The sequence below is a fragment of the Lytechinus variegatus genome, chromosome 11 (assembly GCF_018143015.1).
Source record: "Lytechinus variegatus isolate NC3 chromosome 11, Lvar_3.0, whole genome shotgun sequence".
In the NCBI taxonomy this organism is placed as follows: domain Eukaryota; kingdom Metazoa; phylum Echinodermata; class Echinoidea; order Temnopleuroida; family Toxopneustidae; genus Lytechinus; species Lytechinus variegatus.
In genome coordinates this window covers 15,995,021-16,021,661 of record NC_054750.1, presented here as the reverse complement: position 1 = coordinate 16,021,661, position 26,641 = coordinate 15,995,021, and the positions used below count along the sequence as shown (strand labels likewise).

General features: G+C 36.6%; 2 protein-coding genes across 2 annotated transcripts; one reads left to right on the top strand and one right to left on the bottom strand.

The window, feature by feature from the left end:
- Nucleotides 1-970: 970 nt before the first annotated feature.
- LOC121424301 (protein fem-1 homolog B-like) lies at nucleotides 971-10,588 on the bottom strand. The gene is made up of 3 exons (XM_041619930.1): nucleotides 10,446-10,588; nucleotides 6,882-7,036; nucleotides 971-3,056 (listed from the first exon to the last, which is right to left on the bottom strand). The coding sequence occupies exon 3, from the start codon at nucleotides 2,993-2,995 to the stop codon at nucleotides 1,076-1,078; it is 1,920 nt and encodes a 639-aa protein (XP_041475864.1). The 5' UTR covers nucleotides 2,996-3,056; nucleotides 6,882-7,036; nucleotides 10,446-10,588; the 3' UTR covers nucleotides 971-1,075.
- Nucleotides 10,589-12,715: 2,127 nt separating this feature from the next.
- LOC121423716 (histone chaperone ASF1-like) lies at nucleotides 12,716-21,699 on the top strand. The gene is made up of 4 exons (XM_041619147.1): nucleotides 12,716-13,232; nucleotides 15,704-15,819; nucleotides 16,636-16,827; nucleotides 18,456-21,699. The coding sequence occupies exons 1-4, from the start codon at nucleotides 13,124-13,126 to the stop codon at nucleotides 18,699-18,701; spliced, it is 663 nt and encodes a 220-aa protein (XP_041475081.1). The 5' UTR covers nucleotides 12,716-13,123; the 3' UTR covers nucleotides 18,702-21,699.
- Nucleotides 21,700-26,641: the final 4,942 nt, after the last annotated feature.

The following is a 26,641-nucleotide window of genomic DNA, read 5'->3' as shown; positions in this document are numbered from 1 at the left end:
TCAATAAAATATTAAGCTTCAGTCAACACTGCCAATTATTGCTCAATTATCTCCAGACACATATTCTTTAAGCTCTGAATTCATGAGTTGTTGATTATACCCTAAACCTAAACTCTCATCACATCATCAATTTTATCCTTTTAAGTTCTATAAAATAATCAAGATGACCATGTAACCAAAAATATTTTGAACATTTTACACATGCAGCATTTTTAACAATTCAAGTATATTTCATCATGAGCAGAAACATATATTTTATTTCACATATAAAGTATGTTAAATATCTGCAACTTGTGACATAAAGAATCACAATAAATATATTTACAATCAATTGTAAGATTTCTGTACTTGATTTGCCATAGAGTTGAAATGATAATGGATTTTACAATTCATTTTTATCTTTCATGTTACAGGGTTTTTGGTCCTGATTCATACAGAGTTCTTGTAATAGCAAATGCACAAAATCTATAACAAGTTGAGTGCTATCAGCCAATCATTTAATTGTTATTTTAAAGTTTTAATGCTATGGAGATACTCCTATTGGCAATGCAACAAAGTTGTGTGATGTCACATGTGAACAACTTTCCCTTTGATGGACTATAAAATACCCTCAAACTGTGTATATTTTTGCTTTTCTTGTGGTGATACAAACTCTTTATCCATAATGTATTCTTTAAAAATCTGTATTAAATGCCCTCCTATAAAAAGAACACATGACAGATGTGATAAAAGAGGCAATTTAAGTGAAATATACACTAAAGTAATGGGGAGAGTCGTTCACAAGTGACATCACACATTTTTGTCGCATTGCCAATTTGAGGATCTCCATAGCATTAGTGATCGCAATATTCAAATGCTCATAACTTTCTCATTATTTGTCCGATTTATCTCAAACTTTCGTGGATCTGTTTCTTTGATTTTTCTGTTTTCACACAAGCTATCTTGTTCCAAAGGTTTCATTCTCCTTGTTCCAAAGGTTTCATTCTCCTCTAAGAACATGTTCCATTCATACATGTAAAGTCACACATAAGGAGCAGCTTTATCAGCTTCGTGACACATCACCCTGGGCTGTGAATCAGTCGCTCTCGCTGTCATCACTATTCTCATTACTATCACTAGAGTGATCACTATCACTAGTATCATCACTATCGCTAGTATCATCATCCTCGGTTTCTTCGCCACTGCTGTCACTTTCAAATCTGCTTTCTTTATTCTTCAAACTTCCTAAAACTTTCAAGCCAAAGTCTGCATCAGTAGGCCTATCCCTTTCCACATTCTGGTGCAGCCTTGTAGGAAGGAAGTCTTTGTAACTTATCTTGTGCCGGAGGATGACCCTCACTGCCAACTCCTGCAGTTGCAATACAGTGGTTGGCGGACTCATTACCGTTTCTATCAGCTTAAAATTGGACCTTGTCAAGCCAACACTCTGCATGATGTCTCTGGCAGTTTCTCCATCGCTGTTCACTGCGTCTATAGGACATCCATGATGTACAAAGGCCTCAGCAAGATCCTTGATACATCTCATGACCCTTGTTACACATCCATTATAAACGGCTGCAAATGTGGACATTGCCAAAAGATGTAGCAGGGTGTTCCCGCTTGTCTTATGCCGATATGAAGCACCATCATATTGCAGAGCCCAGAGGACCAAATACCTGATTTTCACAAGCATGAATTGTCTTGAATAGCTCTCGCAGTCAAAGAGCACACGGCCATCTCGACGCATCACACATGACATTATTTCAAATGTTAGGGATGGCATCTTGCTGAACTCTGCAGGCTTTTCCCTAAGGATTCTAGACCGAATGATACTCATCAAGTTCTCTATGTCTTGCAAGGTGGATTTCATCTCATCTGGACCTGAGTAGTTCTCTGCTTCAGAAAACACTATCAGGCTAAACCTTTCCACCAGGCTTTGACACACATCCATCAGGCAATCAATATGAGTATTCTCCAGTACTTGGATGTAAGAATGCAACATATCCTTTGAGAGTTGACGAACTAGAGGTTCTGGTTCATCTCCCATAGCATGAAACACTTTTTGAAAGTTATAAGCATATGATAATTGCAACAGTACTGTTCCTGGAATAGCTTCTCCACGTCTTTCCAATTCAAGAACATGAGAAAATATCTGAAATCCTCTTTCTACATCTTCCTCAAGGTACATTATAAGATAAGCAAAATAAACAAGGGATGGATATAAGTATCTTTGCTGGAGACTTGGAGGAAACAGTCTCTCGCCAACCAAGAATGCATGAGCCTTCAAGGCACTCTCAGACGATTCCACTGATCGGATTTCATCCAGCGTGCGGCATTCTTTTAAGGAGAGATGTGAGAAGCAAGCAGCAAGTTCTGAGGGTTCATTATCTCCTTTCTCGAAGCCTGAACCTACTTGTAATTCAATGGCTCTGTACAGAAAGCCAAATGCATCTTCAGTTGGGTATCGCTCCACAGTAGCACTTACCACTCCAAGAATTGCAGAAGCTTTGATCTTTTCCTCTTTAGTAACACCATCGCCCATCGATAAGAAATAGTCAACAAAATCCTTCAGTAAATAAAATGCAGCTATGCATGAAGGGGTCCATCCATCTAGATTGTTCTGAACAGCTGCTCCATGTTTTACAAGAAGCTTTATGATAGATATTTGTGGGGTTCTCCCTTTCTTTTCTTTATATAGTTGATTCTGCAAGTAATCAGTACCTAGAACATCTTCCAACATACATGCATAATGCAAAGGAGTGTTACCCTCCTTCAAGCTCTTTGAGTTTGGGTTTGCTCCATTTTCCAACAAAAACTTGACAACATTCTCGAGACCTTTCAAACATGCCAACATTAAGGGTGTTTTTCCATCTACACCCGGGACATCCAGGCATCCCTCTTGAGAACATTGCTCTAGCAGTTCATCATTCACTGTATCATTAGAAATGGCAGTACTCAAGACGATCCCTGCTGGGTCCAGTTCTTGGGTTTCTTCACAATTGCACCTGGATGCCATGGTCCCAACCCCCGGGTGTCTACAGTGTATGCAAGTCGAAAAACGAACAGTTCCCTGTGACCTAATAGAGAGAATACAAGGGAGAGCAACCTACAGTTTGAATGATGAGCAATTTAGACATAATGAAAATACAAGTGGAATGCCTCTGGCCGTCTCAACTGCATCACGCAGTTCAATATAGCAGCAGTGCTGACTTTGAAAACTACTCTCACTCGCACAAGATGTTCAGTGAAACATGGTTACTCGTATGTCCACCTTTTATGAACTAGAACAATAAACTTACAGAGATATGATTGTTATTCAACAAAAAAACCCAACATGGCCAAAGTTCATTTACCTTTCATGACCTTTGACCTTGATCATGTGACCTGAAACTCGCACAGGATGTTCAGTGATACTTGATTACTCTTATGTCCAAGTTTCATGAATCAGATCCATAAACTTTCAAAGTTATGATGGTAATTCAATAGATACACCCAATTCGGCCAAAGTTCATTGACCTTTGACCTTGGTCATGTGACCTGAAATGTGCACAGGATGTTCAGTGATACTTGATTACTCTTATGTCCAAGTTTCATGAATCAGATCCATAAACTTTCAAAGTTATGATGGTAATTCAATAGATACACCCAATTCGGCCAAAGTTCATTGACCTTTGACCTTGGTCATGTGACCTGAAATGCGCACAGGATGTTCAGTGATACTTGATTACTCTAATGTCCAATTTTAACGAACTAGACCAATAAACTTTCAAAGTTATGATGGTAATTCAACAGATACCCCCAATTCGGCCAAAGTTCATTGACCCTAAATGACCTTTGACCTTAATCATGAGACCTGAAACTTGCACAAAATGTTCAGTGATGCTTGATTACTATTATGTCCAAGTTTCATGAATCAGATCCATAAACTTTCAAAGTTATGGGAATTCAACAGATACCCCCAATTTGGCCAAAGTTCATTGACCCTAAATGACCTTTGACCTTGGTCATGTGACATGAAACTCTATAAGGATGTTCAGTAATACTTGATTAACCTTATGGCCAAGTTTCATGAACTAGGTCCATATACTTTCTAAGTTATGATGTCATTTCAAGAAGTTAACCTCAGGTTAAAGGGGAATGAAACCTTTGGAACAAATAGGCTTGTGTAGAAACAGAAAAATCAAAGAATAAGAATAAAGAAAGTTTGAGAAAAATCGGACAAATAATGAGAAAGTTATGAGCATTTGAATATTGCAATCACTAATGCTATGGAGATCCTCCCATTGGCAATGCGACAAGGATGTGTGATGTCACTGATGAACAACTTTCCCTTTGGTGGACCATAAAATACCCTCAAAATGTCTCTTTTTGTCTTTTCTTATGATGATACAAACTCTTTATCCATTATGTATTCTTAAAAAATATGTATTACATGCCCTCATGTAGAAAGAACACATGATCTATGGATAGATGTGATAAAAGAGGCAATTCAAGTGAAATATATACTAAAGTAATGGGGAGAGTTGTTTGCTATCTCCATAGTAATAGTGATCGCAATATTCAAATGCTCATAACTTTCTCATTATTTGTCCTATTTTTCTCAAACTTTTGTTGAACTGTTTCTTTGATTTTTCTGTTTTCACACAAGCTATCTTGTTCCAATGGTTTCATTCTCCTTTAAGATTTGATGTTGATGCCGCCGTCGCCGTCGGAAAAGCGGCGCCTATAGTCTCACTCTGCTATGCAGGTGAGACAAAAAACATGAATTGTAAAATGTAGCCTACATGTTTTTTTTTCTGACCAAGTTTTTGTTTTGTTTTGAAAATGTGAAATGCATGTTTGTATACACTACATGAATTAGGAATATGGTACATGTATAACACTGAAGGTGATTAATAACACTGCCCCATGGTTATTGGTTATGCCACATAGTATGAGCACTTCATGAAATGAAGTGAATCAAAAGATGAAAATGACTGGTTAAGTGCATATAAAAAGGTTCACCAGCTGTTCTTAAAGTTGCTCTCAACTTACGAACAGCTTTATGAAACAGGCTTCTGGACAAGAAGTGACTTCCCATATTAAAATGAAGTTTCTAAAAAAATTTATTTCATATCCAACAGTGATGTGTTCACATTCGACTGCAATTTACAGTTTATGGAACTTTGCTGGAATTCGCTCCAAGTTACAGCTTTATAAACCTACATAGTAGGCATGAATAAAACTCTTATCTCTGACTAGATTTCAGTAAGTTCTGAATGGTGTTGTTTGATAATGACCATATGAACGAATGCAAATAAGTCAATTTAAGGAATTTAAATATGGTCAATGCTTAAATTTTTAAAGACATGTAAAAAATGTAAAGCTCTAGTCCAGGGATTCTCAAATGGTGGTGCGCACGCCACTTTTGGCGCACCGAGCCTTCCGGAGTGGCGCGTGGGAGCTGGTATAGAAAAAGAAAAAAAACATTAGAAAATAAAAGGTTGATCTACTATTAATCTGGAATTGAGGTTTGATCATTTAATTACAAAGGGAAAATAAAAACTCGGCTCTTTTTGAAATCTAAATGCTATTTGATTTCCTCTGATTTTGTGTAATCTAGCATTCGATAACCCCTATTATGGAGGATCTATTTAATGAATTTATTTACGATTGGTACAAAGACTGTACATAGTAATAATGTGAACATAGATTTGTGAAAAGTAACAATAATAATCATAATTACGTTTTATTTACTCAGGGTAGCCATTTCAGTTAGGGAACTGCATCGGGCCCTGCATTTCCATGTATGTTGTTACTACCACCCTCCTCCAATCTAAATGCTGAGCGCCAAGCAAGAAGGCAGAACTGCCGCAGAAGGTTCCATTCCTATATAAATTTATATTTTTTTTGTATGACTCTGTTGGGGATCGAACCCACGGCCTCCCGTTCATGAGGCTGACGCTCTACCACTGATCAACATACCCAGTTTGCTTTTGAAACACGACCCTCATCAAGAACAAAATTTAATACAGAAACATAATAATTAACACTAATTTGAACAAGTCACTTATTATTTAAAAAAAAATAAATTGTGTAGTATGTCGGTATTTTTAAATCTTCTGTTGATCGAGAACCCCTCTCGGCCATTTAAAAGGCTTTCTGCTCTTCTGGTGGTCCTGCATGCCCCCCCCACCACAATATTTCGCTCTTTGCGTATTAGATGGAGCAGTCCAGATTCTCAACAAGAAATTTGGCGCTTCAACAAAATTAATTGAGAATGGCTGCTCTAGTCTCATGAGAAAAGTTTAAGATTAGAACTCATCTACTGTATATTGTAATTTTCATTTATAATCATCTTTCTTACATTATAACTTCTTCATTAGGAAGATTATCATTTTGACTCACAACTTGCAACAGATAAAAAAGCTTTGTGACTGATGTGTGTTATTTGGTACTACCCAGCAACTTTGACTGTGTTCAGTTAAAATGGCATAAAAACTGGACCTACATATTACCACCTGTTTCAAAATAATCTTAGGTTACAGAGGAACTGAAAAGATGAAGGTATAGGTTAAAGAGCACGGATTCTACCTGTTACTCTTTTTGAGGCTGAAGCAGTTGACATGAAATTAAATTGTAAATTAATTAATTTTATTGTAAAGTAACTGAATGTAATTAAAAGTAATTGAATTCAATTACATTTCTTCGATAACAATTACTTACTCATTCCAAATTTCAATTACAATTACTCCAAAAAATGTAATTAATTACGTTATTGATCAATTACCTTGCAATTGAGCCCAACCCTGGTCATAACTCAAGTCAAGAATGACAAGAGTGGCAGAGCTGGTCATTTTTTACTGAACGAATGTCTTCAATTACAGAAAGAGTATATATCTCCATAAATTTACAATAATTACCTATGTTTTGTGTTGAACAGTTCAGAATGGTCTGCAAGACTGAAAGTGAAGACACCTAGACTGTAACATTAGATACAGTTGCCACTTTCCAGCATTGTTCCGCAGGATTCAGCAGACAGTGTTAACCAGCACTGAGTGTGGTTAATTGAAGTTATCTATTAAGTAAAACAAATAAATAATAAAATATACATATCATAATAATGAATGAGTCATAAATTTACATTAATGTAATGGCCTTTTGAAGTGTACCTCACACTTTGGACAGTACAGTATTAGAACTGAAATCTGATAATAAAGCAAATTTATACCAAATGGTCATGCCCACATTGCAGGTATCGCCACATCCAAAAATGAATTGAGGAAAAGGAGAAATAGTTACGTATTTACAAAGGGAAGCATGTGCAGGGTCAATGCGATTGAATTCAAATTGAAGTTCTTCAGCCGATGAGTTGATGTTGTCAGTAATGAAATTATCATATGCATATGTAGACCAAAAGCTTCGGTCTCTGTTATGTTGGTTATTCAGCTGAACTCCGTGGCGTTGGCTTCACTCACCAAATACAGAGACCGAAGTTCTAGCGCGATCTGTACAGGGGACTCAATTGCCATATGTTTATGTACTTAAGATCGGATAAAACGGGGAAGTGAATTTGCGCGACAGCCTAGGTAAGTCCCTGTTTTTGTTCCTTTTAACTTGATTTTTCTCAGTTTTTTGGCAATTAATGCCAAGAGGGAATATTAATTTGCATTTTCTTCGCGTTAACTTTCAAAATTTTTATTCAATAATTAGACAAAAATTGAAGAGCCCGACTGGGGGGATTTTGCATTGCAAGTCCCCTAATGGTGGCTGCACGTTAGCGAGCCGTCTGTGTACGAGGAGAAATTAAAAAAAAAAAATGTTTAAAAAACTCCTTGAAACAGACGGCTGCCAGCTGTCTGATATGCATATGCACCAGTAGGGTTTGAAGGAGTTATGGAAGGAGATCTAACAAATCAAATAATTTGTCATCTGTAACAGTATTAAAAGCTAAATCATTATTCACACTTGCCATTCGGAGCAAGGAATTATAATCTGTTGAAGAGAATTGCCAGTAATGCTGTAACCGATTTTTATTCCAATTCCTGATCCGATTCGATTTTCCCCTTTTTTCTACATTTTTCCGAACTCCGATTTTTGACCAGTGGGGAAAAAATCGGATCGGAAAAACCAAAACATAACAAGACAAAAAAAAAAAAACACGTGGCGACATGTTTGCCGTCAAAATGCGCTGGTGATTTGTTTTGATCTCAGACAAAAGCGGTGGAAGGAAAAGATAAAGGGGAAGAAAATTATGATTTGTTTTTATCTCCGATATTAGCGGAAAGGCAGGTGGAGAAGAAGATTATGATTTGTTTTGATCTCCGACATAATCGGGGAAGAACAAAACGATGATGGAAGCAGGTGGTCAAAAGTAAAGTTCATGCAGCTGTGAGAGAGCAAGTGGTCGGAAGTATATCCCAGAAATCCTCCCTGAAGTTCTGGATGGGAAAATCAGAAATCAATGTAGAGGTACTCTATCCTCCCGGTCCTGTCCAGGATGGCTTGAGGCAAGCATTAATATATCGAGCACAACTTCTTTCTGGGACATATCTAGTACAGGCTAGAAGATGTAAGATCGGAAAGAGCACTAATACCCTCTGTCCTCTTTGCAAGCTTGAAGATGAGACAATCGAGCATTTCATAGCATCTTGCATCTTTCTAAAGCATATTAGAGATGATTTCATACTCAAAATCAAGGAGATATTACAGGATCATCGATGGTATCTGGAGCATTTTTCTGACAAACCAGCTGTAAACTACAATTTCAATTTCACCCAAGATGTTCTTATTGCCTTTGACTCAAAGCTCCCCCTGGATATCAATGCCAAGCTATTAAAAGCGACTTTGATATATATCACAAAAATCCATAATAGCCGTTCCAGTGCTCTCCTGGCCTGATGAGTCACTATCATTCAGTCGTCAAGATACATATACATCACATGCGGGTTGGACCCGACGATCTCCGAACCAAGCGGAGGGATGAGAACAGAGAGAGAGGTTTCAATTGGTGATAATTTGTTTTGATCTCCGACAAAAATGGAAGAAAAACAACGAAAAGACGATATGTTTTTATCTTAAGCGGAGGCAAAAAAGATTTAGTTGAACACGCCGACATGCGCGGTAATATTTACGACTATCTGACTATACGTCCTCTAAGAGTTTACGATTACCTCCGCTATCACTACGATGTTGTAGAGAAGGTGAATATCACGGTAAACAACTCTGGATAATAATGCGTTTTTTTCGGGAGGTCATGCGACCTTTAAGAGTTTACGATTACCTCCGCCATCACTACGATGTTGTAGAGAAGGTGAATATCATGGTAAACAACTCTTGATAATAATGCATCTTTTTCGGGAGGTCATGCGACCTTTAAGAGTTTACGATTACCTCCGCTATCACTACGATGTTGTAGAGAAGGTGAATATCACGGTAAACAACTCTTGATAATAATGCGTCTTTTTCGGGAGGTCATGCGACCTTTAAGAGTTTACGATTACCTCCGCCATCACTACGATGTTGTAGAGAAGGTGAATATCACGGTAAACATCTCTTGATAATAATGCGTCTTTTTCGGGAGGTCATGCGACCTTTAAAAGTTCACGACGGACTCCGCCATCACCACGATGTTGTAGAGAAGAGGCCTATCGTTGATCGGCAGTAGTGTCGCGCGCTGGAACGTCATTATCTTATTTTCCTTCCTCCGATTATGTCGGAGATCAAAACAACTCATCATCTTCTTCCTCCGCTTTTGTCGGAGATCAAAACAAATTCTGCCATCAGTGTAGCGTGCCGCATTTGTCCACGCGCCGGCCACATACAAATTTTAATGTATTTTTTTTTGTTTTTGAATATCTTCCGATCCGATATCCGAACCGATTCCGATTTTAGGAGCAAAACTTCCGAACCGAACTCCGATCCCGTAATTGCTCTAAGAGTCTAACTTACAACATTAATTGCCAGAACTGAATTAGCCATTATTCGTGCTAGGGTAAAGCAAAATGAAAGAGACAAGACACACTCTTCTTTCTCTTGTCAAGAGAAAGAAGAGTGTGACTAAAATTTGCAATAGAAGAAACAGAAAAATGGTGGTTAGTATGAGTACTAGATCTGATATTTATTACTAATTTATAGTAATAAAATATCAGATCTAGATCTACAACCACCATTTTTCTTGCAATTTTTTGTCACACTCTTCTTTCTCTTGTCTCTTCCATTTTGCTTTAGTAGGCCTATCCTAGCACGAATATAAATGTTTGACTCCAAAAGGTCAAACACCTCGTCCACGCCACGGCCAGTCAATCCTCCACAGACCACAGTACGGCAACTCACTCTTCATTCGGCCCGGAAGGCGGGGGCGAGCGAGAGGCAGTATCTGGGCGCATCTTACCGGTACGTAGAGGAGTCCCCCTCAATCAAATCTCGACGACAAATACGACCTTTCGTCAAGAAACAACAAGCGAAAATATGTCTTAACATCTCACCTTCCACATGCACACTGGCTTATTAACTGGTTCATCATCCCCGTTGGATTACTTTTGACGTGCACATTTCATGATTTTAAATTTAAGGTCGTGTCTTGTCCGATACCGAGCGAGCGATGTATGCAATGTACGGCGTCAAATAGGGCGTGGTCGGTCGTCGCATGTTGTTGTTTAAAAAAGTTCGCTCAAATTGCATGCACTGACGGATCCACGTGGAGGAGGGGGGGGGGGGGGTGGGGGGTGCACAGCACAGCCGGCTCGTGCCCCCCCCCTTTCTTGAGAGGCACACAACTTAGAATTTCTAATGTAAACATGCCGTTAAAACACAACTGTGTGTGTGCCCCCCCCCCCTGAAAGTGAGGACTTTTTTTTCGCTTTTGTCAAATATTTTTCGTGGACGAAATGTTGAAAAACTTTTTTTTTCTTGCATGTCAAATTTTCCATCTGGAAAATGCCCCCCCCCCCTTTGCAAATTCCTGGATCGGCCCCTGCATGTGCATATAAAGCCCTATATCTTTGTTCTTTATTCAAATTCATTGTGAAATTTAAAGTGCAAACTGCAAACATCAACAGGTTATTATTTCCTAAACTCATAGCATATGCACATATTTGTGTGCAAGCCAAGAAATTTTGCTGAGTTCATAAACTTAATTCACAGCCAATATAACATTGCTGTTTTGGTGTTTTTCCTATAGAGACAATTTGTTTATGTACGTTTTGTACATATTTCTGAATTAGTTGGGATAATTATAGCGGATCCAGGGGCCGGCCGGGGGGGGGGGGCTTGTAAAAAGGTACATGTACAGTACCATGGTATTACTACCATGGTACCGTACCGTAGGCCTATGTACCTTTTTACAACGGGGGGGGGGGGGAGCACCGGGCAGGGGGAGGCCTACTGACTTCCCCCTTTTACTTTACTCCAATGAGATAGCATGTTCATCGTAAGCCAGTCCATTGATTCAAGCATAAATTGTGCTCGGCCTTCGCACAAAATTACATGAAGTTGGCAGCGGTGGCCGGACGGTGGGCCGTGAGTAGGCCTATACTCGTGGACAGTGAAGCAAAAAATTCAATGACACAAGCGGCTAAAATTGCTCAAAATCATACTAGTCAATCGTCTCCCAATGCTTATCCAACTTGAATCATAATACCATAGAGCTATAGCTCCATGATAGTACCATGATGCAGAGTATGCATTATTGTGGGGGATGTTTTTTGCCCGGTCTCTTTTGAGTGGAGAAGGGGGGGGGGGCGGTGGGGAGCAGTTTACCTTGAGTAACCTGCCTGTGGTAAAATACATAGGCGGCGGAAGCGGGGGGGGGGGACGTGTCCCCCCCTAAATTTTTTTTTGATAACCTTTTTTTTTTTTTTTTTTGCTTGTCAACTTTTTTTCCTGCGTCCCCCTAAATCCACTTTGACACCCCCTGAAACGTGTGTTGTCCCCCCCCCCCTAAAATAGGCTGATGACCTTTTTTTTTTTTTTTTTTCTTCTTTATTTGCTTGTCAAAATTTTTTTGGTTAGCAAGCCAAGTCATATAATTTCGGTTGATAACCTTTTTTTTGGGGGGGGGGCCGGACGCTTATCAAATTTTTCACCTGTGTCCATCCAAAAATTTCAGGTGGACACCCCCTAAATTGTTTGGCTGCCGCCGCCAATGGTAAAATACCCGGACGACAAAATTAACTTGGAAACTGAAGACAGAGCTAGAGTGGGGATCTATACCCGGATCTATATCGAAAAGCTACGTGGAGAATGTCTAATTGTTTAAAAACATATATATCAATCAGCCGCCACTTAATTGTAAATTCATGCAGTCCAATAGAGTGAGCATGATGAGGAATATACCCCCCCCCTCTATCTCTACGAGTAAATATTTCATTTAAAGATTATTTCTATTAAATAAATCTTCATCTATTTTAAACATTTATCACTTTTATTTTTTAAAAGTATTTCTACGCTGACGAGGCATTGGCCTTTGCTTTGGCTTTGGACAGGCGATCGAGCGCGCGCGCGACCTTTCCAGCTGTGTATTGTTTGTTCCAGAGTATTTTTTTATTAGATAGGCCTACTGCACCTGTTATATTTAGCGTTTCATGAATATTTCTCTTTGTAAATTAAAAAAATAAATGACATTTATTTTATTTATCTTTTTTTAAAAAAATATTTTTTTTTTTAGTGGGAAAAAATAATATTTTCTGATTTGATCATATATCAGTCACAAATCGGCAACATTCATTTTGCGCCATTTCATGAAAAAATTTAACTAGTACGATACCTTGGCTTTAGTTTAGGACAGTCTTTATGCGAAGAGATTTTTGTTAATTAATTTACTGATTCAGGAAAAGAAATCTAACTTCTACGTATTCATATATTGTGAGGAGGCTTGGGTCCGCTTCATCTGGAGCTTATCGATATTTCAAGATTTCAAACATTTTAGGAAAGGATCCTCTTAAACTAAAGCAGTCTTCATCAGCACCACTGGCACTGCTGCCGTAACCGGTCCATACGCCTGGCTGAAGTTCCGGCGTCTTTCGCAACGAACGCCCGCTCTGTTGAAGGCTTTGCCGCTGCTTGAGATAAATTTGGAATGTGACGACCCTTTTCACCGTACTGCAGCAAATGTGTCTAGCGCTGTCGACATTTTGAATCTAGTGTGTTGTTTTTTCAAACTGACATGGCAAAAGTCCAAGTTACAAATGTTACAGTTTTGGACAATCCGTCGAACTTTCTAAATCCATTTCAATTTGAGATCACATTCGAATGTATAGAAAATTTGACAGAAGGTGAGTCACAAGTCACAACAAGTTACACTTACAAAAACTTACACACACTTCAGTGGTCTCTGTGCAGCACTCATTCTATGAACAAGGTTATGATATAACCTGTGCAGTGCAGTACTGGCAACTGGGAGTCATGAACCTTGAAATGAAGTTATCCACAAAAAGGCACAAGGGCAAGCCCAATTAAGATGTTAAAGTTTTATTACAAAATAAAAAAAGATAAATCAGGACAAAGAATTCAGAACAGAACTGCAGTGGCAGGAGCTAGTCTTGAGGACTCCATGATGATGTTTTTTTTAATATTTTTTTCTTCATCATGGAGTCTTGTGAATCCCTGTCCATATAACTTATTATAAGAGACACATGTACACAAAGTCAAACTCAAAGATGGATTTCCCTAGGCTAGGATAGGAAATCCATAACTTTAGCATAGAGAGTGTGTGTTGTCAAATTTTATTTATCTAGGCGCCTAATCACATTCACAGTGCATATAAAGAGATGAAAATTATTTCACAATAAATGGTAAATATGAGGCGTTGCTACCAGATCCGATCTCCAGTAGATTCCTTGATCTGTTTGTCAACAAAGACAATAGACATGAACTGCTTCGTGATGACATATATCCGACTAGCGGTGCCGTTTTGAAGAACAATTTTTATTATAGAATATTATTTCACAAATACTAAAATTTGATACGTGATTGTAAATAATTAGTAGTATACAAATAAATGATTAAAAAACCCATCATTATCACAGTCATCAATGTTGTTACTATCCCAATCATCATTTAAAGAAAATCTTTTTTTAATCAGGCAAAGTCAATGGGAAGGGGAATAGTTTAACCAAGTGCTGTAAAAAGATAAAAAATGAAAAAAATAATAAGTAGGAAGCAGGGCAAAAGTTATCTAGTCATAGGTGGGACATGGACCCCCTAACATCTTATTAGTTTTTGGGGAAAAAAGTGGTATCATCGAATTAATTATGCAAATTAGGTCTTGTCCAAGGATGAAATGTCCCATATACGTAACATTTTGGGGATGTTTTTTAAAGTTATTTCTCATAATACAATACTTGTATTGTTGCATCTCTGGGAAGTTCTAATTTATTAAGTATGAAAATGATATACCACAAAAAGTTTCAAAAATAGAGTTAACTTTTTAATTAAAAGTTAATTAAAAATTTGTTACGAACATGGGACATTTACACACAATGTCAATGGGAAGATTTGTGTACAAAGTGAATGGAGAAAAACAAATTTCAAGAGTGTTCTAAAAAGTGATTATTTACCTTTTCTTTAGTTTTTAAAGACTTATTTGTTATGAATACTGATAAATGAAAACAATCGAAGCGAAAAAATTGTGAAAATGGAAAAAAATGAAAACACTAAAAAACAAAAGAAATTCATGAAACCATGAAAAACAAGAAAAAAAATGATGAAATGGCTAATTTCTTTTTCAGTCATATCAAATATGTCTCAATATAACATTTTAAAAGAAAGAAACTCTTGTTATTTCCATGTTTTGAATTATTTAAATTTTTTCTTAATTATGGGGGAAATTGTGTACGTTCTCTATGGGGACAAAATGTCCCATACGTAACGTCATTAATTTGTTTAATTTAATTAGAGTCAGCAATTGAGGGATTTGGCTTATGACATGAAACTTGCCTTAGATATACTTGAGTATTGTGACTTCTATCACACTAAGTTACAAGATGTCAAATGAAATACTTTCAGAGAATTCTCAACTTGAAAAAAATGATTTAAAAATTGTTTTTTTTCTGCGTCCCATACGTAACGGCACATCTTTTCTCTCTAAAATGTCAAGGTCACGTGTCACCATTTTTTGCATGGTTATTATCCTAGATGTCTACCATCATGAGGGTATTCAATCTAATCAAAGTCATTTAACACTATTTTTCAGGTCATTAAAGCCTCTGAAATGTCCCATACGTAACAAGCGCAAATTCTTGGACTTGCCCTTTAGCGGTACATACTGTCATGACAATGAAATCTCATAACTATGATCTTCTTCATGCAGGGCTTAAATTATTTAAGGCCATGGCCATTGAATTCCTGTTAACTGTTCTCAGTGGCAATGCCCTTTTCACTAGCCTGTGATATTTTTTATGACCTTTTTATTTTTCCCCATTTGTGCTGTGTCTATTGAAACATGGTCTTGCCATTAAAAAATAATATTTTTTTATCATCATGTAGATTTCTCCTCATCCAGGAATGTTTATTTAAGTGCCTATGCTTGATTATGCTAGTCAATGTTGGGTAAACATCAGGTTTACATGTCCATGAGAAGATGCCAAGTCATAAAGAGATGGTGAGCTGAGAGTAATTTGATGACAGACTCTGATTCAAGCATTCTCATTTCCCATAATTACAGACCAAGCTTCCTTTTGACACTTATCTTTGATGGTAATATATTCTCTTACGCTTTTCCATTCATCTCTTTGTCCATCTGTAGATCTTGAATGGAAAATCATCTATGTAGGTTCTGCAGAGACGGAGGATTATGACCAGACGCTGGACTCTGTTCTTGTAGGCCCAGTCTCACAAGGAAGGCACATGTTCGTCTTTCAGGTTTGTTCTTAAGCTGCTGTGCTCTTTCACAAAGCTCTTTTTAAAGTTACACTTGACTGTACAGAAGATGAGTAATATATGGCAAGCCAATTTGCTTCCTCAATAATTTTCATTCAAATGAATATTATAAAACATACTTGTAAGTTTGGGATGTTACAGAGTACACCGTGCATATTTCGTGGACATGTGATTGGTCCTGAAAAAGATTACCCCAACTCAACATTTGGGCAAATATGTTCTTGCCGTCTTAAAAGGGAGTGTGCAAATTGGAATGAGATTATTAACAGATGTGTAAAAAATATATATATATGTCTGATTTTTTTTTTTTTTTTTTTTTTTGGGGGGGGGGCTGACAGACAATTGGCATTTCAAATAATCTCATTTATAACGCCATGCCATATCCTAAAAAACTGCTTTATAACACTGAGTAATGAAATGCTACATGTATAATCAGGTGGGGGGGTAACAATGAAGTTACACTGTGTGCTCTCACTTTAGCGTTGAAGCCCTTGTGTTTTGTAGAAGCTATTCATAGAGACTGTTGACCAAAGTGCAAGTCCAAACTTTCGTGGCCCTGTTTCATATATTTTTTTGGGGGGACATAATATCTAGTGGGGGGGGGGGGGTTCTTTGGCAGTTTGATTAAAACGGTTAACCAAATGTCCTCTACCTTTGTTTATCCTAATGAAAAAATGTTCTCTCTGAAAACAAGCCTTTTTTTCTTTTTAAACCATATTTTCTTTTTAGCATAGTTTTTGCTGGTAGCAGACTGTTTTCTTAATATATGCACTGTTTTTACCTCCTTGGTTTCTACAGGCTAATCCTCCAGATCCAACCAAGATACCACAAGGAGACATCTTGGGTGTAACGGTCGTCCTCATCACATGTTCTTATCGAGATCACGAGTTCATCCGAGTCGGTTACTACGTCAACAATGAGTACTCCGACCCAGAGCTCAACGAATGCAACGAATCAGAGAAGCAACCTGTCGTCCCTCAGTTTGATAAGGTTTGTTATCAGTGATGTAACATTAGAGGAAGTATGTGCCAATAATTTGAAAGTGCAGAATTTTCTTGAGTGTTTCACGATTTCTCAAAGAAATTGTGAGTGTACGCAGCAGACAATTTCTGATTTTCTATTTGTTTGGGATCCTCCCAGTGGTAAACCAGTGTTTGTCTAACTGTTGGTCTTATGGAATGGTTAAAGTTCAAGTAAAATGGGTGCAACCGGGGGGGGCACTTCCATTGACGAGTGGATACGATGCGCGACCATGGGGTCTCATAATGCACCCTAAATATGTATTTTCCATATTCTAAAAATGCACCCCTTAACAAGTATTGGCATGTGAAACCCTACCCTTAACAAGTATTGGAAACAAAATGATACTCTTGGCGAGTATTCCCTGAAATGAACCCCTAAAAAAGTACAGCGATATTTTATTATGTCCGTCGGTTGTACCTTTACACACCATTTGGTTTAGTATGGCCCAATCTTCCACACCTCGTGCAAATCAGACTCTAAACACGTAGTGTTATGGCAAAAAGGACATTCTTTATAAAACATTTTAATTTTGTTTTATCATCCCTGCAAATTTGACCCTAAACAAGTAACTTTTGCTAGCGAAATAGATACCTTTTTTCATTATTTTTGTGTTTTTGACACCCTTATCACGTTACGTGCCCTATCTTGAAAAAGACATCCTTTTTACATGTTTTTTTTTGGTCATGCATGGTATCCACTCGTCAATGTAAGTGCCCCCCCCCCCCCGGGGGGGGGGGTGCAACCATGCTTTGCTAAGTAATTTTTTGTGTTACTGATTAATATGTTGGTCATCAATTGTCTAGTAGAAGAACTGTCTGCTTTAAAAGTTCTTGACTTTTGTCCATGTACCGATGTACACCATTTCTCATTTGAGCATGACCTTGTTTAAAAAAATCTCCAACTCTTCAAAGATCATTTGCCTGTATATAGCATTAAATAGGTATCATTGCTATTGGCAAATTTGTTAAAGGGATGCTCTGGGCTGAAAGTATTTATAGCTTAATAAATAAATGAATTCATTGAGCAAAATGCCGAACATTTTATCAAAATCGGATAACAAAGTTATTGAATTTTAAAGTTTAGCAATATTTTGTTAAAACAGTTGTCATGAATATTCACTAGGTGGGCTGATGATGTCACATCCCCACTTGTTCTTTTGTATTTTATTATATGAAATTAGGTTTATTCAAATTTTTTCCTCCAAGAAATATAAAAATTGGATTGACAACTGATTTAGTGCATTAGATATTTATTGCTGCAACTTATTTCATTATCTAAGCGAGACATATTATTCACACAAGAATGAAATAATGAAAAAAAATATGATTTTATGTAATAACATAAGAAAACAGAAAGTGGGGATGTGAAATCGTCATAATGAATACTCATGATGACTGTTTTCACAAAACATTGCTAAACTTTAAACTTCAATAACTTTATTACTTGTCATCCGATTTTGATGAAATTTTCGGCATTTTGCTCAGTGAATTCTACTCTATGTATTAAGATATAAATATTTTCAGCCCGGACCATCCCTTTAAGAACAGAAATTCTTCAGCAGCATAGTGACAAATTCTCTCCACCTTCCTTCATAGGTCACAAGGAACATTCTTCACACCAAGCCCCGTGTCACCCGCTTCACGATAGACTGGGACGACCCGCCTTTCACTGATTGTGAGAACATCCCTCCCATGCCTCCTAACATCCAACAGGAACAATCAACATCATTAATGAACGGTACCAAAGACCATATGGTGAAGGCAGCCGACTATGCCGTGCCGAACAACACAGATAGCAACAGCAGCATTCCAGATTATGTCCAAGATATGGAGTGTCATTGAGAAGAAAAAAAAACCTAACTCGGCTGTTGAAATTGGAAACTTTTGTTGCATGACCATTTTTTGTATGGTGCTTGATTGAAACTAGGGACAAATGATATCGTATATTTGGGTTTTCGATCATTGGCACTTGTTAAATTATGATCCAGTGATTTAACATCTGCCATGAGTAATTGTCAAACAATGTCAATAAGTTTACATGCCACTTTTCATCGGCTAAGACTATCAAAAAAATGTGGTGAAGAAAATTTGACAGGGTTGACATTTTAAATCATCCTTTTCTTTCAATTTGAATTAGGTAGAATAGGAACATCTGCGTTTTGTTACACATCAAGGCCTATATCTTGTCTGAAACATTCAACATTCACTTTTCACCATTTTTGATGTGAGGTCAATCATGCTCCAATATTTTCTTGTCTTTAAAGTAAAAAAGATCACAGGTATTCCACTCAAAGGTGGTACAAAACATTTACACATAGTTTTGCAATAATAGACCTCAAATATTTATTCTGACATTCTTGACATTTTTAGCAGCTTAATTTGGAGAGCAACAAAAGTTTCCGGTTTTGATGGTATTTGTTGTTCAATAGTTGATATTATGTATGTGGCTTGGTCATGGGTATCACATTACTGGAATAATGCAAACCTGATTCAGTTTCTTTCACCAATGACAAAGATCATTGCCAAAAAACATGTGAAAATATCTAGCACTAGATATTTCACTGTGTTGCATTGAGTGAGTTTTATAAAACTTTGGGCCTGTCACAATAGTGAACATATATCAAGTATAAGTTGTTTTTTGTTAAAATATTTATGATTTGTGATGAATAGTTTGCTCTATATTTGTACTCATAAAAGTGTTCTCCTACATGTAACATATTAGGTAACTCACAATATCTTGTAGAATCTCACTTGGCAGGCTGCCAAAGTGATCAATTTTGCATAAATTTGTGGGAAAATTAGGTTCTGTTGACCGAAGTGATCATCAGCAATTGTTCAGCATCATTGTTTGATACCCTTCGATATCTTGTCAGGTGCTACCATGAAATGTCCTCACTGTGTATGTGACACATGTGTGGTGTATTTCATGTTGTGCACAACTGTGTGAACCTTGTCTGTTTGGAATAAAAAAAAATATTTTACATCACATATTTCAAGAGACTGGCCAGATGAAAATATATTCATAAGAAGTTGCTTATCATTCACACATTTTTTCCCCATCAAAAGTGTGATTTTAGGAGTAATTGAAGATGGCATGAACCACCACTATCACGGGTCCTATGGGAGACTTCCTTCTGTAATGAGAAAAATTAGATAATGATACCAAAAAGCTCCTCTGAAACAGCAGATTTTTCAGTCTAGGAAGTACAGTAAAGCCTACAGTGTATATCTAATACACACAAAAGACTTTCTGAGTTATGTTATTTTTTTTTTTGGGGGGGGGATAATTACACTATTTTTTTGATATATAAAGATATCTGGAGAAAAGGAGAAAAGTGTATTTGTCATATTGATAGATTTATATTTTAAAAGAAGAGTGTCATGTACATGCTGACAGTATTGTGGTTGCCAGTTGATGCATCAAGAAAAAAAGAGATGAGGCTCAATATTTAAGTTTCATTTCTGTTTAAAAAGTATTTTGAAGATAGAAAAAAAAAGAATGAGGAGCACAGATCACAGGTGTGTGTATTGTTTGTGTAATTGTGGGGTACGTCTTGTATTTGTATGAGTGTTTTTGTGAAGTATATTTGAGCAAAATTCATTTATCTATGGTGTCTGATGTACATGTAAATGTTGCAATCGAATTGCACTTTAATTCATCTCACATGACTCGATGCATCAAACTTGAAAGTTAATTTGTTTTGTGAAACCTGGCTTGGCATATTAATGCTTAAAATGCATGTACAGGACTAGCTCACTTTCCAACAAGTCTTGTCTGCAAGGGGTTGTTCTAAAAGCAATACAATGGATGACCTGCAACCTGCATGAGGACAACGGGCGATTTCACACTCATGACAGCCAAAATCAACCCTAAAATTTGCAACATGGAATGATTTAGGGCAACCGTCTTTTCTAATGTTTTCCCAAAGTCCACCAAAACTTGATGAAACACTTCCTGGTCTTGTGATGGTGCAATACCTTCAAATCTCATTATTTCATGTAATTTTTTGTAAACTATGAAAGTGAAGGCTGACACGATTGGTTAAAATAAACAAGAATATTTCTTTATATAGATATTTAATGTTGGACAGAGTTTACAATAAAAGTGAGCATGTATATTGCATGGCAATATGGATGTAAATAATACAAGTTGCTTTGAAGTGCTGCTAGAGAATGAAAAGAATATTTCAAACCTGACATATATTTTTGCTTTCAAATTGGACACTTGGTTGGCGTCTTCGTTTCCACACTACGTGATAGTAATAGAATTCCAGGAAACCAATCCTTTTCCATATAATTTGCGGGAAATTAAGAAATTCTTGGAAAATAAATATTTGTATGTTTCTAGATTTAACATCCATGATATTTATAAAAGAATTATTTACCTCATTTTGTAAGCTTAAATAGTTACCTTACAGAAAGAGGTGAGTAGAAAAAAGAGGTCTTAAATTACTTGATTTCTTGTTACTAGACCCATAGGCCTGCTAAGGTTTGTTATATCATTGTCCACCTTTGGTTAATATACAAATTATTAAGATTCCAGGAAACATTGACTTTGGGGAAATTTTAGGTTTCATGATTTTTTTTGTTAACAAGATCTAGGCCCTGTGACATAAAAGATGAAATCAATTTTACAATTGTACTTATCTTGCTGCAAACCATGTAAACAAATTTGCAATCAATATCAATGATATGTCCTCTCCAGTCTACTATTTTCTTGGTCCTCGACTTTCTTGAGGCCATAAAAGATTATGAGAGCACTTTAGTTTATGTACATATTGTAAATCATTTTCTTTTTTTGTAAAAGTTGATAAAGAACAATAAAATGCAAGAAAGAAGTAATTCATCATGATGATGCGGTGTCTTTATTGCTAATGAGTATTATGGTAGTGTTTTTATTGTATTTAAAAGTGCATAACTTGAGAGCGTATGTAATTACAGCCTCTATTTGGTTTTCTCAAATTATCCTTGAAGACTGGGTCACATGACTATCCAGTTGATTGAAAATGAGCAATTCCTGAACAATAATCAATCTTTTTGAACATCCAACTCCCATTTTAGCTCATCCGGTGTGTGGCGTCTGTCATCTGTCCACAATTTCAAAATGCTTCTTCGTTATTTCAAGTCTGATTTCGATTCTGATTGCTTTATGTGATAGCACTAGATGGGGGATTCAAAACTTCTACACAGAATTTAGAAACTCATTAGATATATTAATTTATGCGCATTTTTCAAAATTCACAAATGCTTTTTCTTTATTAACCGATTTTGAATTTCTTGCTTCCATCTCGTAGAGCTTTATGAGGTTCAAAAAATTCTACACAGAATTTTGAAATTTTTAGTAGAAAATTATTTATGCTAAGTTATGTGAAATTCATAAATCACAGAAAATGCCTCTTTATTTGTTGACTGAATTTGAAAATGCTTATTCATTTGTCTGAATTGCTTGAAATACATTGTTTTTATTTGGATTGGTTTTTGGTTCAGGATAATTGGCCCGACTTCACAAAGGTGTTTTTTTTAACCATCAGTTGAACCCATGGTTTACGCAGATTTTCTGTATACATTACACTTATTTACTGCATATAAAAAAATGTCCAATGATGATGCACACGTTTGTAATTGCGCCAGATTGTTGCAGTTGCTATCCATGCTATTTTCTTCACGAGTCCACTGTCTCTAATGAGTCCACTCTTAAAACAGTGGACTCTTGAAAAAAATAGCATATTTAACCATGGCAACATGTGTCGATTCAGCACACTCTGACAAACAAAGCACAAGTCAGCATTGGAATTTTTTTGAATACATGGTAAAAAGTTAAATTTCTACAGAAAATCTGCATAAACCATGGGTTCATCCAATGGTTTTAAAAACCACCTTTGTGAATTTAGGCCATTATGTGAGGATTAGTGTTAGGTTCGAGGTTCCGGCATTATAGGTAAATCAAGAGTTTTTGCTCCACAATGTATGATAGATTAAAAAAACACAGAAATCAACACACAAATGTCTTTCATGACAATGAACAACCAAATAGTCTTTGTCAAAGACTGGTGAATCAAAACAGCAGTTTTTGTCCCGGACTCTGGACAAACGACATTTGTGATTTTTCGTCAGCTCCGAAACTTAAAGGAGAATGAAACCTTTGGAACAAGATGGCTTGTGTGAAAACAGAAAAATCAAAGAAACAGATCAACGAAAGTTTGAGAAAAATCGGACAAATAATGAGAAAGTTATGAGCATTTGAATATTGCAATCACTAATGCTATGGATATCCTCCGATTGGAAATGTGAGAAGGATATGTGATGTCACGTGAAAAATCTGAAAATCCTTAATATAATGAACAACTTTCCCTTTGATGGACTATGAAATACCCCCAAAATGTCTCTTTGCTTTTTCTTATGGTGATACAAACTCTTTATCCATGATGTGTTCTTTAACAATCTGTGTTACATGCCCTCCTCTATAAGTAGGGGAAGGCGGGGTAAGTTGTGACAGTTTTTGCATGTTAGAATTGATATGATTAATAATCTTGTCGAAATAAGTACCTTGCCTTGAAATTTCATTCTTCTAAAATATTTTCCACCTATATATAACTTTCTATCCCCACACTGAAAGTCATCGTGACCTTTGAAAAAAACGATGTCAAAAAGGCTCAACTTACCCCATATATGGGGTAAGTTTGAGCCACCTTCTGGGGTAAGTTGAGCCACAAATACTATGTACAAAATGTATGGGGGGAGAACCAGCATGTCAATTTTTTTGTTTAAAGTCTTTTCACTTGCTAATTCTCTATAAATACTAACATCCTTTAAAAGGAAAAGAGCAGTCATGTAAATTTGCTCCTTTAGCCTGCATTTCAATCAATTTTCATGGTTTGTTTGTTTTTTAAGATACATTACCATAGGAATTACCATGGCTCAACTTGCCCCATGCTGTTTGGCTCAACTTACCCCAGTCCGAACTTAGTGCGATAATTTTGTATCCACACATTTATTATGCATCCATCATATAAAAGACTGACAAGAATGAAGATCCATATCTGGACTAATAATGTTGTTGTCATGTCTTTATTATATTTAAAGACGTGTGTGTTTATAAAGCACTTATCTATTGCACACTCTTTTTTACTTTTTTGGCTGAAATTCATATTTTTCCCTCTAAAAAACTACTTATTGTTTCAAAGTTGAAAACAATGTGGTGGGGTTAGGGGTTATGCTATGGGTCATCAATACATGACACCACCACAATGTCTGACTCATTCATTATTGGCCTGGGGCTGGTGGCTCAACTTGCCCCTATGCTCAACTTACCCCGCCTTCCCCTACACATGATCTACCGATAGATGTAATAAAAGAGGCACAGAGTTTAAGTGAAAATACATACTCAAGTAATGAGGAGAGTTGTTCACAAGTGACATCACACATATTTGTCGCATTGCCAATGAGAGGATCTCCATAGCATTAGTGTTCGCAATATTCTAATGCTCATAACTTTCTCATTATTTGTCCGAGTTTTCTCAAACTTTCAATGATCTGTTTCTTCAATTTTTCTGTTTTGACACAAGCCTACTTGTTCCAAAGATTTCATTCTCCTTTAAGGACGAAACTGCTGTTCCAGTTCACTCATTTCCAACAAAGACTTCCCAGCTATTGTCATTTGACAGGCGTTTTCAATACATTTACCGTGTTCTTAAATATGCTGTGCGTCCCGGGGCAAAAATCTAATACTCGTATCTTTAGCACAGCTGTTGACAAACATGGACCTGTTATTTGGCAGGAATTCATATATCACAGCTGCAGTTTATTCATGGAAATGTGGACAACCATAGATGGCACTGATGTGAAATGGTTGAAATATTGTTCGGCCAAAGCAATTTGTCAAATTTGGTTGACTTTTGCCAATTTGAGGATTTTAAAGAACACTTTTCGATCATCAAATTTGACAGCAGCATGAAGCAACAATAGGTGCAGCATGTATATGTAGGAATTGTTTCTATGTCTGCACTTGTGCTACATTAATTTGGAGATCAGCATATAAGTTATGAAATAGGAAGAGAAAAAAAATATTAGATATTAATGGTTTGATACAAGTCCACAGCTCCAAAATAGTACTTGGGTCATCTTCACCATCATCAATCAAAATTGCTCATCATCATCTTCATTTTCACAATCAGAAGCATCATCTTCCTCCTCAATCATACATTCACTTTCCACACAAATGAAAACAAAAGTCCTTTCAATATTTCAAGTCAGATTGACTTTTATTTGATATATTTTTGTGTCCATGATGGACCCACAGGCAGAGAAATATGCCCCTTTTCATTTTTAAAAATCTCCAGAGCTACATGCCAACAGTGGAACAAAGACCTTAATATAAATTATAACCATTCATGTTGTTGGCAAGGTAGAACAAGTACCTACAAACCACATGCTGATTTGCAATAATACAAACACTTTTGACATAATCTAGTGAACACCAAATGTACAGTTTCATGAACATCACAAATAATTCTGATTTTAACTCATCAATTCTAAATAATTATCTTTTTAAAAAGGTTTTACCATGAGAACCTGCACTTTATCCCTGTTACCTTACATATATGTCACTGCCTCGGTAATACAAGAAGGAAAAACAAATAATAATAAACATCAAATATTTTTTTTAAAGATATTAACACTTTACAATGATGATTGAAGCTATAGTGCAACAAAGTGTTTTGCTAGAAATATACAGTGTTGATTAAAAACCTTTGCGGTACTTATATTCTCAGTGACAATACTTTATTTTGACTTGTACAATACATATGTGCGTCAACAAAATGTGACCTTTCCAACTGAACAAGCACACAAAAGTATGGTCACTTCTACTATTTCATCTTCCAATTGAAACAAAATACTGAGAATACAAAGTCAAATTGAAATATCTACATTTCTTTGAGCTATACAAAAAACCAATATTGATATAAATGCATTATTTCGCTAAAGTTGTCTACTTTGAACATTTCTACAGCTGATATATGGATTTTTAAAAAAGCTATGACGTATCATAGGCCCATAGTAAAGATTTAAGGAACGTCCCCACTGCACAGCATTAACAATATATAAGTGGTGCATAGCCCTAGTTCAGCCACCAAGCAACATCATAAGCAGCAAGAATGCCTAACTGTACACGTTGTGCAGAATTAGGGCATGATCAACTTCCCAACAAAATACCATTTACAATGGACAATGTATGATAATGAAATAACTCTATAAAGACAAAGAACAGAATGCTGTACAGTGGGAACAGCACATGTATACTACTCTCTAGTATCAATACACATAGCCTTTCACAGATAAGCACCACGTGACAAAACACTGAAGTAAATTCTCTTATGAATACAACCCACAGGGTCTGTTCCTACTGCCCTGTGCATGTATAGCGGCACACTTCTTTTTTTTTTAGGTTGGTGCACAAAGATACACATACAGACAGCTTTGAAGTGCGATGGTAGCTGTACGCATGTGTATTTTGCTGGCATCATATTCTAATAGCGAAAACTTATCAGCAGCAATGTCCAGTCATACATAGTATGATGTATATCAACAGTGTGTGTGTGTGTGAAATGGAGGACTAGGAAGGAGAAAAAAAAGGGCCAGTGTCACGTACCCTTGTTCACATAACTCAAAATATATTCATAAGAGATGACTTGAGTGCCACCTGACTTTGAAATAAAATATCAATTTGATGCAATTTTAATTTCTAGGTGATGGGTAAGCCCCCCCCCCCATTTGTCTTTTCA

Coding starts and splice junctions, on each gene's coding strand:
- LOC121424301 (XM_041619930.1), bottom strand. CDS start 2,995: ATGGCATCCAGGTGCAATTGTGAAGAAACCCAAGAACTGGACCCAGCA.
- LOC121423716 (XM_041619147.1), top strand. CDS start 13,124: ATGGCAAAAGTCCAAGTTACAAATGTTACAGTTTTGGACAATCCGTCG. Junction 13,233..15,703: donor TATAGAAAATTTGACAGAAG/GTGAGTCACAAG, acceptor GTCCATCTGTAG/ATCTTGAATGGAAAATCATC. Junction 16,828..18,455: donor TCGTCCCTCAGTTTGATAAG/GTTTGTTATCAG, acceptor CTTCCTTCATAG/GTCACAAGGAACATTCTTCA.